This window comes from Brassica napus, chromosome C4, assembly GCF_020379485.1.
Source record: "Brassica napus cultivar Da-Ae chromosome C4, Da-Ae, whole genome shotgun sequence".
NCBI lineage: Eukaryota > Viridiplantae > Streptophyta > Magnoliopsida > Brassicales > Brassicaceae > Brassica > Brassica napus.
In genome coordinates, this window is record NC_063447.1 from 1,783,887 (window position 1) to 1,796,892 (window position 13,006).

Sequence of the window (13,006 nt, forward strand, 5' to 3'; positions counted from 1 at the left end):
GGATAGTCGTTTGACTCTTTTCAGTTTTCGCACAACCCAAAAAGCCATATTAAAAATAATTAGTCCTCAAGATTACAGTTGCTTCTTGAAATTATTTATTACATTTGAGATTAAGTTAGGAATTGTGTGTCAAAATTTTGCATTGAAATCTAAAACAACACTTACTATAAAAAGAGAAATATGATTAAAATTATAGTTAGCATCTTCAAAACGGTTGAAAGGTATCAGTTCGTTGTTGTTTCTTATCACTGTTTTTTGTTGACGTTGACCATTCTGGTTTTGGTTTACTGGTTTAAACTGAGAGAATGAATATGTTTTTCAAAAACCAAGGGTATATGAATAGAGTCAATAAATGGCACATGGTCAGTTAATCATCCATATTTTTTCTTGTCTTTAGTTCTTAGATAAAGCTTGTCGTTCACATAATAAAATTTGACAGCTAATCAGTAAATTCGAGAAAAATAAACAAACACATTTCGGCGAAAAAAAATCTCTTTTAATAAACACACCATCGATCGATTTAGTTTTAGCGTAACAAAATATTCATTTAAATTTCATAAACTCCAAACAATGAAATTACTAAAGTCACAACGAGCAATATGATCAAAACATGCGATCATTAGCAGTGAACACGATCAAACACTAAAATGTGTGTTCAAAGAGGCAAAAGCCAAAACATTAAAAACAGTGAAGCTAAAAACCAAGATCCTAGGTTTCATAACAACAAACGAAATAAGACAACATGCCATTAAATCAATCTAAGATCATTACGACTAGATCGGTTGCTAAGAACAGAACTCAAAGCTCTCTTCATACTTCCCATTGATGAGCTAAACCCTCTTTTATAATACAACGTTGACGTCGGAGACGATGAACCAATCTCTTCCTCGTCGTCATCTTTAACGTACGATCTCGAGCAAAAAAGAAAACAATTGTTGGCAGGATACACTGTTTTAGACCGAGGAGACGAGGACAAAGAGGAAGAAGAAGACGACGTGGTAGACGACCAAGAAAACGAAGGACACGACACGTGATGCTTTGCGTTGAAAAGGGTCTTAACTGATCGAGTTTGTTTCGTTCTAGCTTTGCTCAGTTTGTTCCCGGAGGACAAGGATGAGGAGAAATATGACGGAGGCGGCGTTAACGGCGGAAGATGAAATGATTCAGAGAAACGAGGGTGTTTTGGTGTGCCTGGCCGTGTCTCCCACAAAAACGGCACGGAAGCTCCGCCGTAGTAATAGATTCTTGATGATGTATTGACCTGCGAGCTCTCCTTTACGATTACATTTAAAGATCTGACTACGTTTGTGTTGTCTTCTGATCTTTCTGACATTGTCATTAAATGTTTGACGTGATCTAGCAAAACTCCCTCTCTTGGATATGTTTTGAGTCAGGTTTTATCAGAACTAAGCTACGAAAATGGAAATGCGAGATCCGAAGACAACGAAGCTTCTTCAGATATGAAAGAGAAACAAAGGTGCATCTATTTATGAAAAGTGATGCTTTGTTAGTGTAAGAGAAGTTTGCGGAAGAATTAAAGGATCTCTATTTGCATGGAGTGTCTAAGCAAGCACATGTCATGTGTTTATATTATGCTTTCTTGTATTTTTTTGTAGTCTGTATTATTTTCTGGATTTTTCTATTGGTAGATTTCACATGGATGACCCATATGGATTATATATATGATACTCCAAAATAATTGCAGAGGGCAATAAATAGTTAGATAATAAATGAGTGGGGGCGAATGTGTATGCGACGTAATATTGTTAGATGTTACTATTTTATTTACTCTAACATAACATGCATTAACATTACTCCTAGTATGTATGGTCTTTTATTGTTCTTGCTACTGAATGAACCTAGAAATCAAGTGAATTCATGTGGTAGCTGCATACAATACCCTGTAATTAAAAACCGTGTGACAATTAATTTCGTTGAAAATGATATACTGTAGGATACAAAAGAGGGGTAAGCAAGGTGGATGACTGTGGATCGCTGGATGTACAGTTGAGCCGTATTAATGAATAGGAGATGCCGTTCGTGGACCGTACTGAGATTTGCTTAAATTCGATAGAGAAATATGAAGACAAAGTTAGTTAGAAAATATAAGACGTATAGCTCCTCTTATTTATTTCATATATCCACCCTATATACGCTAAATGTATTCTACATATAGATTTAAGATAAACACAAAGTCACAAACGACGGTCTAGACAATTGTTTAGGCCAGTTCAAAAAAAAAAAAGATAAAGATGTTTAGGCAGTTCTAGTTCAAGAGAGCAGTCGGTTGGGTGGTGTAGGCTATAGATTCTAAACGGCTAATATGAATTAATTCTAGACGGTCACTACTCAGAACCAGAGATTAAATGGCCGCCTAAACCACATTTAGTGGTGTACTCAAACTAATAAATAACCTATTTCAAGCACACTCATACACTCTTTCGTTACATCTGTACAGTCTACATATGTTTTGTTACATTTGTTTTGTTTTTCAAATTCTAGTTATATAACGAAAATAAAAAAATTGGTTCCATTTCAAGATTGAATCAGATACGTTCTTTACAAATACTATCAAACATTAATTCAACCTCGAGTATTCAATATTTGTACCATTACAGTACCTAAAAATCTTGAGAAGCTAGTTCTCAAAGGTTTAAATACTGGCTCAAAATTTCAACCACTGTTATGCATATGTATTGTGCAAACATAGTTATTCCTATATTAAGTTGAAAAAAAGTTATTCCTATATTATAATTTTTGTTCGACTTGTATATCTTAAAATGGTTTAATTCTTCAGTAAAAAATCAAAAAAAAATGGCATATTTGAAATGCTAGGAACTTTAAAAAAAAAGAAGATTTTGTAGAACAATAATAGCAAATGCAATTAAAACTGAAGAATTGTGATTAAACCATTATAAAAGAGATTAATATATACTAACCTTTTAATGACATGGCAAAAATGTGCTGACAAGGCAAAGTTGAAGCCACGTCAGCAGATCTCTTTATCATCGTCTCTTCTTTGTCTGCGTTAAAGAGAGGAAGAAGATGATGCTAAGATCTCAAAGCAGAGTATAACAACCAAAACACCTCTCTGAAGAAGCCAGCTCTAATATAATGTCAATCCTTCAACTCTCAAGCTCTTCTCTTTCTTATTCTTCTAGTATTCTCTCCATCTCAATGTCTATTATCAAACTCTGTGTGAGAAGTATCCTTCTTTCCGAGACAGATCAGAGAACGCTGATATTGTGGTGGAGATCTCTCTGCAGCCCTGGAAGGTGTTCAAGCCAGACGGTGTGCTTCTGTTCTCAGACATTCTCACTCCTCTCTCTCCAATGAACATACCTTTCGACATTGTCAAAGGAAAAGGTCCCATCATCTTCAGCCCGCCGCAATCAGCTGCTGATGTTGATCAAGTTAGAGAGTTCGTACCTGAGGAGTCTGTTCCTTACGTTGGAGAAGCACTCAAAAGATTAAGAAACGAGGTAGTCATAATGATAAATGCTCTTAAGCTCTTGATTATCAGAGACTAGTCTCCCACGTGGTACTTGGAAGGAGATCTAAGCAATATATAAGATAGATAGGTCAATCCACTTATATCATAACATGTTTTGTCTTTCAGGTGGGGAATGAAGCTGCTGTTCTTGGTTTTGTTGGAGCTCCATTTACTCTTTCCTCCTATGTAATCGAAGGTGGCTCATCTAAGAACTTCACACAGATCAAAAGATTAGCTTTCTCTCAAATGTAAGGTAAGATTATCAGGCTGATCCTGAGATTTTGAGGGCCCATTTAATAAAAGATTTAAGGGCCTAAATTTTTTTCTTTAAATTTGGAGAACTATTTGCATATAATTTTTTTTCAAAAATTTTAGGGTCCGAGGCGAGGCTTGGCCCAGGACCGGCCTTTAAGCATTTGGTACAAACTTAGTAAACTTCTCAGATGTTTGTTTCTTTATTTCTTTCTTCTCCAGGTTCTACATGCTTTACTCCAAAAGTTCACAACCTCGACAATCACATACATACGCTACCAAGCAGACAGCGGAGCTCAAGCAGTTTAAATCTTTGACTCTTGGGCTACAGAGCTAAGCCCTGTGGACTTTGAGGAGTTTAGCTTACCTTACCTTAAACACATTGTGGAAGCTGTGAAGCAAACTCACCCACACCTACCTTTAATACTCTACGCGAGTGGATCAGGAGGGTTACTAGAGAGACTGGCTCGGACCAGTGTGGATGTTGTGAGCTTGGACTGGACTGTGGACATGGCTGAAGGAAGGGACAGGCTAGGGAGAGACATAGCGGTTCAAGGAAACGTGGATCCGGGAGTTTTGTTCGGTTCTAAAGAGTTTATCACGAGCAGGATTGAAGATACTGTGAAGAAAGCTGAGAGAGAGAAACATGTTCTGAATCTAGGGCGTGGTATTAAAGTTGGAACGCCTCAAGAGAACGTTGCACACTTCTTTGAGGTTGCTCAAGGAATTAGATATTAAAAGAGAACAAGTACACATTCCCTTACACTATGTTTTGTTCTTAGAGATGTGTAATCTTTCGTGTTTTGGAAATCAAATGGAAGAGAATAGCGATTACACATCTATTAAAATGATGTTTTTGTTCTTCACCTCCCTCCCAGACGCAAGTTAATGTCAATGATCCTGTTCCTGACTGTTGGATACATGTTTTTACTTTCACTCTTTGGTTTATAATCAAATTTCGGTTTATTTGTAAATCTAAATATAAAAATATTTGAACTCTAAATTTACAATAGTATAGGATATTCAACTCAGAAATATATTGGTAAACAATCACCACCTACGAAATTAAGGTGATGATTGTTTCCATTAGTTTTTGGTTTTAGTTTCTCGTTTTTAGATTTTGGTTTTAGATTTAGATTTTTGGTTTTTAACTTTTAGGTTTTGGTTTTTAATTTTCAGCTTTTGGTTTTGGTTTTTGGTTTTTATTTTTATTTTTAGATTTTGGTTTTGTTGTATTCTTATTTTTTTAATAAAATAAGCAATACATTGTTTTAAAATAATAAAAAATAATAAAATATTTTAAAATTACCATTAAAGTTTATCAAAATAAAGTGGTTGTTATTTAAAATAAAAACATTACCATGTTTTAGTTTATTTTATTTTGAATTATTATACTTAAATATAATTAATAAATATCTATAAATTATAAAAAAATAAAATATTTTGAAATTTTGAAACTATTTATAAATTTTATTAGATAAAATACTTTTAGTTTTTAGAACTTGAATGGCTATTTTTAAAAATTAGTGTAATATATTGTATTAATAAAATATTTTAAATTTTATAATTTTTAGTTGTTGTTTAGTTTGTATAATAATTATTAAAATTATTCAATAATTTTATTTATAGATATTAATAATTAATTGGTTACAAATAATACTAAAATTATCTATATTTATTTACATATATGAAGCACATAGATTGTTTTACATTAATGTTAAATGATAAAAAAATATATGAGAATTTTATTTTTATGAAAATATTATTTATTTAATTATTAATTTATTAAAATATAGTACTTTATACAAAATAAAAAAATTCGTTTTATTTTGAAAATTCACAAAATTTGGTTTTAGGCTTTTCTTCACAAATTGGTTGAAATTTTGAAAAACTAGTTTCCCTAAATTTTAGGGAATCTATTTGTTAAAAAACTTGATTGTCAAGTGAAATGATTTTTACAAAAACAGAAACTAAAAGCTAAAACTTTATTGGGTAAAAAATAGTTTTTACAAAAGCAAAAATCAAAAACTAAAAGAAAAACCAAAAACAATCAACCTCTAAGTTTTTCGGTAAGTGCTCTTTATATTGATATTTATACTCTTTAGTGTTGCTTAAAATTTTCTAACCACATTCTAAATTTGTAATAATGTATGTTAAATCTCTTTCATGGTACATAAACATCGCTCTAATTGTTTTAAAAATTAATTTTATAAAAATCTACATACTACTTAAATAATTAGACTACCACTATAAATATTTATTCTCTAGAAAAACGGACAAAAAAACAAATATTTCAAGCCTTTTTGACCATCATTCTATGTCAGTGCAGGATACAATAATGCAATAAAACAAGATTGTCATTATTTTTGAAATTTTCTCAAAATTTGAAGGTTAACACCCATACAAAATTTGATTTTCGGTAAATGCTCTATATAATGAAGTTTTCTCTGTTTAATGTTGTTTAAATTTTTTTTACCACATTATAAATTTTTATTAATGTATTATAAAATCCATTTCATGGTACATGAATATCTTTAATTTTTCAACTGTTAATTTGATAAAAGTTCATATATTGTTTAAATCAGTGGACTAACAAAAAATCTTTATTCTCTAGAGAAATGGACACAACAAATATTTCAAACCTCTTTGATCATCATCCTATGTTACTTTAGAATGCAACTATTCCATAAAGCAAGATTTTCATATTTTTGATTTTTTTTATCAAAAATCTGAAGGTTAATCCCTACGAAACTTTTTCTGTAAGTGCTCTATATATTGAAGTTTACATTTTTTAGTGTTGTTTAAAAATTTATAACCACATTATACATTATGTATGCTAAACTATATTTCATGTTACATAGACATTGCTCTAATATTTTAAAAATTAATTTTATAAAATGTTTTATACTGCTTAAATCAGTGGACTAACCGTTATTGAATATCTATTCTCCAGAGAAACAGACACAAACAAATATTTCAAACATTTTTGACCATCATCATTTGTCAGTGTATGATTCAACTATGGAATAAACAAAGTTTGTCATATTTTTTATTTTTTCTCAAAATCTAAAAGTTAACACCCCTACGAAATTGGATTGTCGGTAAATTCTCTATAAATAAAGCATACACTCTTTATTTTTGTTTAAAATTTTCGAAGCACATTATAAATTTGTCTTAATATATTCTAAACACTATTTCATGGTACATGAGTATCCTCTCTAATTTTTTAACAATTAATTTAATAAAATTTCATATATTGCCTAAATTAGTGGATTAACACTATGAAATCCCTATTTTCTAAAGAAACTGGCACAAAAAGATTCCAAACATCTTTAACTATCATCCTATGTCAGTGCAAAATGAAACTATGCAATAAAGCAACATAGTCATATTTTTTTATTTTTTATTTTAATCTGAAAGTTAACCTCCCTACAAAATTGAGTTTTTTCGGTAAATGATGTATATATTAAAGTTTACACCCTTTAGTATTGCTTACAAATTTCTAAGTACATTCTAAATTTATAATAATATATGATAAACTATCTTTCATGGTACATAGACATCGATCTAATTTTTTAACAATTAATTTAATAAAACTTTATATACTGCTTAAATCAAGGGACTAACCACTATAAAATATATATTTTCTAGAGAAATGAACACAACAAAGATTTCAAAACTCTTTAGCCATCATCCTATTTCAGTTCAAGATTCACTTATACAATAAATCAAGATTGTCATATTTTTTAATTTTTTTTCAAAATCTGAAGCTAACAACCCCCCAACGAAATCGAGTTTTCGGTAAATTCCTTATATAATGAAGGTTACACTTTTTCGTGTTGTTTAAAAATTTCTAACCACATTATACATTTGTATTAATGTATTCAAAACTCTCTTTCAAGGTACATGAGTATTGTCTTTAATTGTTTAACAATTAATTTAATAAAATTTCATAAATTACCCAAATGAGTGGACTAACCAGTATGAAATATATATTCTCTAGAGAAATTGACACAAAAAATCTCTATTCTCTAGAAAAACGTTTACAAAAAATATTCTAAACCTTTTTGACCATAATTCTATGTCACTTCAGTATGCAACTTTTCCACAAAACAAGATTGTCATATTTTTGAATTTTTATCAAAATCTAAAGGTTAACTCCCTATGAAATTTAGTTTTTTGGTAAGTGATTTATATATTGAAGTTTACACTCTTTAGTGTTGCTTAAAACTTATAACCACATTATACATTGTATTAATATAGGCTAAACTTTCTTTCATGGTACATAAACATCGCTCAAAAGTTTAACTATTAATTTAATAAAACTTTATATGCTGCCTAAATCAGTTGAATAATCACTACAAAATATCTATCTCTAGAAAAACAGACAGAAAAAAGATTTCAAACTTCTTTGAACATCATCCTATGTCCGTACATGATGCAACTATGCAATAAAAATTTGTTATAATTTTTGATTTTTTTTCTAAATCTGAAGGTTAACCTCTACGAAATTGAGTTTCCGATAAATGCTCAATATGATGAAGTTTACACTCTTTAGTGTTATTTAAAAATTTATAACTATATTCTACATTTGTATTAATGTATTCTAAACTCTCTTTCGTGGTGCATGAGTATCGTCTCTAATTTTTTTACATTTAATTTAATTGAACTTCATATATTTTCCAAATCAGTGGATTATACCACTAAGAAGTATATATATTCTCTAGAGAAACAAACACAAAAAAGATTTCGAACGTCTTTGACCATGATCCTACGTAAGTGCATGATGAAACTATGCAATAAAACAAGATTGTCATGTCATGATTTTTGAATTTTTATCAAAACATGAAGGTTAACGTCTACGAAATTGAGTTTTCGGTAAATACTCTATGTAATGAAATTTACACTCTTTAGTGTTGTTTGAAAATTTCTAACTACATTATACATTCGTATTAATGTATTTTAAACTCTCTTTCATGGTACATGAATATAATAACTAATTTTGTTAACAATTAATATAATAAAACTTCATATATTGCCTCAATTAGTTGACTAACCACTATGAAATCTCTATTCTCTAGAGAACTGCACACAAATAAAAAATTCAAAACTCTTTGACCATCATCTTATGTAAGTGCATGATGCAATTCAATAAAACAATATTTTCATATTTTTGATTTTTTTTTTGACAGCATTGTCATATTTTGGATTTTTTCTTAAAATCTAAAGGTTCACCCTTGCAAAATTGAGTTTTTAGATAAGTGCTCCATATATTGAAGTTTATACTCTAGTGTTGCTTAAAATTTTTTAATCACATTCTACATTTTTATTAATGTATTATAAACTTTCTTTCATGGTGCATGAGTATTGTCTTTAATTGTTTACCAATTAATTTAATAAAACTTTTTATATTGCCTAAATCAAGAGACTAACCACTATAAAATGTATATTCTCTAGAGAACTGGACACAACAAAAAAGATTCAAAAACTCTTTGACCATCATACTATGTCAGTGCAGGATGCAAATATTCAATAGAGAAATATTGTCATTTTTTTTTTTACTTTTTCTCAAAATTTGAAAGTTAATCCCCTACGAAATTGAATATTTCGGTAAGTGCTCTTATATATTGAAGTTCACACTCTTTAGTGTTGATTAAAAATTTCTAACCACATTTTACATTTGTATAAACTTATGCTAAAGTCTCTTCATGGTACGTAGACATCGCTCTAATTTATTAATAATTAATTTAATAAAACTTTATATATTGCTTAATATAGTGGACTAACCACTATTAAATATATATTTTAGAGAAACAGACACAAAAAAGATTTCAAACCTCCTTGAACATCATCCTATGTCAGTGCAAGATGAACTTATGCAATAAAACAAGAATTGTCATATTTTTTGAATTTTTTCTCAAAATCTGAAGGTTTAACCCCTACGAAATTAAGTTTTCGATAAATTTTCGATATAATGAAATTTACGCTCTTTAGTGTTGTTCAAAAAATTCTAACCACATTATACATTTGTATTAATATATTCTAAGCTCTCTTTCATTGTACTTCAGTATCGCCACTAATTTTTAACAGTTAATTTGTTAAAAATTCATATATTGCCTAAATTAGTGGACTAACCACTATGAAATCTCTATCTCTATTGAAATAGACACAAAAAAAATTTCAAGCCTATTTGGCCATCATTCTATGTCAGTGTAATAAAACAAATATCATATTTTTGAATTTTTCTCAAAAATCTGAAGATTAACCCCTACGAAATTGAGTTTTTCAGTAAGTGCTCTCTATATTGAAGTTTACACTCTTTAGTGTTGATAAAAAAATTTTAACCACATTCTACATTTTTTATAAATATATTCTAAACTCTCTTTCATATTACATAGACTTCTCTTTATTTATTTTCAAGAATTAATTTATTAAAATTTTATATACTGCTTATATCAATGGACAAACCACTATAAAATATATATTCTCTATAGAAATGAGCACAATAGAGATATCAAACCTCTTTAACCATCATACTATGTTGCACTTATGCAATAAAACAAAACTTTCATATTTTTTGAATTTTTCTCAAAATCTAAAGGTTACCCCCTACTAAATTGAGTTTTCGGTAAATGTTGTATATAATGAAGTTTACACTCTTTAGTGTTGTTTGAAAATTTATAACCACATTCTACATTTATATAAATGTATTTTAAACTCTCTTTCATGGTACATGAGTATAGTATCTAACTTTTTAACAATTAATTTAATAAAACTTCATATATTGCCAAAATTAGTGGACTAAACATTATGAATTTTCTACTCTCTAGAGAACTGAACACAAAAAATATTCCAAACCTCTTTTACCATAATCATATATCAGTGTAGGATGCAACTATTTAATAAAGCAAAATTTTCATATTTTTGAATTTTTCTCAAATCTGAAGGTTAACCTACGAAATTAAGTTTTTCGGTAAGTGCTCTTTATATTGATGTTTACACTCTTTAGTGTTGCTTAAAATTTTCTAGCCACATTCTACATTTGTAATAATGTATGCTAAATCTCTTTCATGGTACATAAACATCGCTCTAATTTTTTTAACAATTAATTTTATAAAACTCTACATACTGCTTAAATAATTGGACTAGCCACTATAAATATCTATTCTCTAGAGAAACGAACACAAAAAATATTTCAAATCTTTTTGACTTTCATCCTATGTCAGTGCAGGATGCAATTATGCAATAAAACAAGATTGTCATTATTTTTGATATTTTCTCAAAATCTAAAGGTTAACACCCATACAAAATTTGATTTTCGGTAAATCCTCTATATAATGAAGTTTTCTCTGTTTAGTGTTGTTAAAAAAAATTTAACCACGTTATAAATTTTTATTAATGTATTATAAAATCTATTTCATGGTACATGAGTATCTTTAATTTTTCAACTGTTAATTTAATGAAACTTCATATATTGTCTAAATCAGTGGACTAACAAAAAATCTCTATTTTCTGGAGAAACGGGCACAATAAAGATTCTAAACCTCTTTGACCATCATTATTTGTCACTTTAGGATGCAACTATTCAATAAAGCAAGATTTTCATAATTTTGATTTTTTTATCAAAAATTTAAAGATTAATCCCTACGAAATTTACTTTTTTCCGTAAGTGCTCTATATATTAAAGTTTACACTCTTTAGTGTTGTTTAAAAATTTCTAACCACATTATACATTATGTATGCTAAAATATATTTCATGTTACATAGAAATCGCTCTAATATTTTTAAAATTAATTTTATAAAACGTTTTATACTGCTTAAATCAGTGGACTAACCGTTATTGAATATCTATTCTCCAGAGAAACGGACACAAAAAATATTTCAAACCTTTTTGACCATCATAATTTGTCAGTGCATGATTCAACTATGCAATAAAACAAGTTTGTCATATTTTTTTATTTTTTCTCAAAATCTAAAAGTTAACACCCCTACGAAATTGGATTGTCGGTAAATTCTCTATAAATAAAGTATACACTCTTTATTTTTGTTTAAAATTTTCGAACCATATTATACATTTGTCTTAATATATTCTGAACACTATTTCATGGTACATGAGTATCCTCTCTAAGTTTTAAACAATTAATTTAATAAAACTTCATATATTGCCTAAATTAGTGGATTGACACTATGAAATCCATATTCTCTAAAAAAACAGGCACAAAAAGATTCCAAACATCTTTGACTATCATACTATGTCAGTGAAAGATGAAACTATGCAATAAACCAACATTGTCATTTTTTATTTTTTCTCAAAATCTGAAGGTTAACTCATACGAAATTGTGTTTTTTTCGGTAAATGATGTATATATTAAAGTTTACACCCTTTAGTGTTGCTTACAAATTTCTAACTACATTTTCAATTTTTAATAATATATAATAAACTCTCTTTCATGGTACATAGACATCTCTCTAATTTTTTAACAATTAATTTAATAAAACTTTATATACTGCTTAAATCAAGAGACTAACCACTATAAAATATATATTTTCTAGAGAAATGGACGCAACAAAGATTTCAAAACTATTTAGCCATCATCATATTTCAGTGTTGGATGCAACTATGCCATAAATCAATATATCATATTTTTGATTTTTTTTCTCAAAATCTGAATATTAACCCCTACGAAATTGAACTTTTCGGTAAGTGCTCTCTATATTGAAGTTTACACTTTTTAGTGTTGATTAAATTTTTTTAACCACATTCTATATTTGTATAAATATATTCTAAACTATCTTTCATGGTACATGGACATCTCTATATTTTTTTTTAAGAATTAATTTAATAAAAATTTATATGCTGCTTATATTAGTGGACTAACCACTATAAAATATATATTCTCTATAGAAATGGGCACAACAAAGATCTCAAACATCTTTGACCATCATACTATGTCAGTTCATGATGCACTTATACAATAAAACAAGACTTTCATATTTTTTGAATTTTCTCAAAATCTGAAGGTTAACCCCTACTAAATTGAGTTTTCGGTAAATGTTCTATATAATGAAGTTTACACTCTTTAGTGTTGTTTGAAAATTTCTAACCACATTCTACATTTGTCTTAATGTATTCTAAACTCTTTTTCATGGTACATTAGTATAGTATCTAATTTTTTAACAATTAATTTACTAAAACTTCATATATTGCCTAAATTAGTGGACTAACCATTATGAAATTTCTACTCTCTAGAGAACTGGACA

At 28.8% G+C, this 13,006-nt stretch overlaps 1 protein-coding gene and 1 pseudogene across 1 annotated transcript; one reads left to right on the plus strand and one right to left on the minus strand.

The window, feature by feature from the left end:
- Positions 1–524: 524 nt before the first annotated feature.
- Positions 525–1,655, minus strand: LOC106394429. Its single transcript, XM_013835000.3, has one exon. The coding sequence runs from the start codon at positions 1,337–1,339 to the stop codon at positions 749–751; it is 591 nt and encodes a 196-aa protein (XP_013690454.2). The 5' UTR covers positions 1,340–1,655; the 3' UTR covers positions 525–748.
- Positions 1,656–2,031: 376 nt separating this feature from the next.
- LOC106392463 lies at positions 2,032–4,719 on the plus strand (annotated as a pseudogene).
- The last annotated feature ends 8,287 nt before the right edge of the window (positions 4,720–13,006 follow it).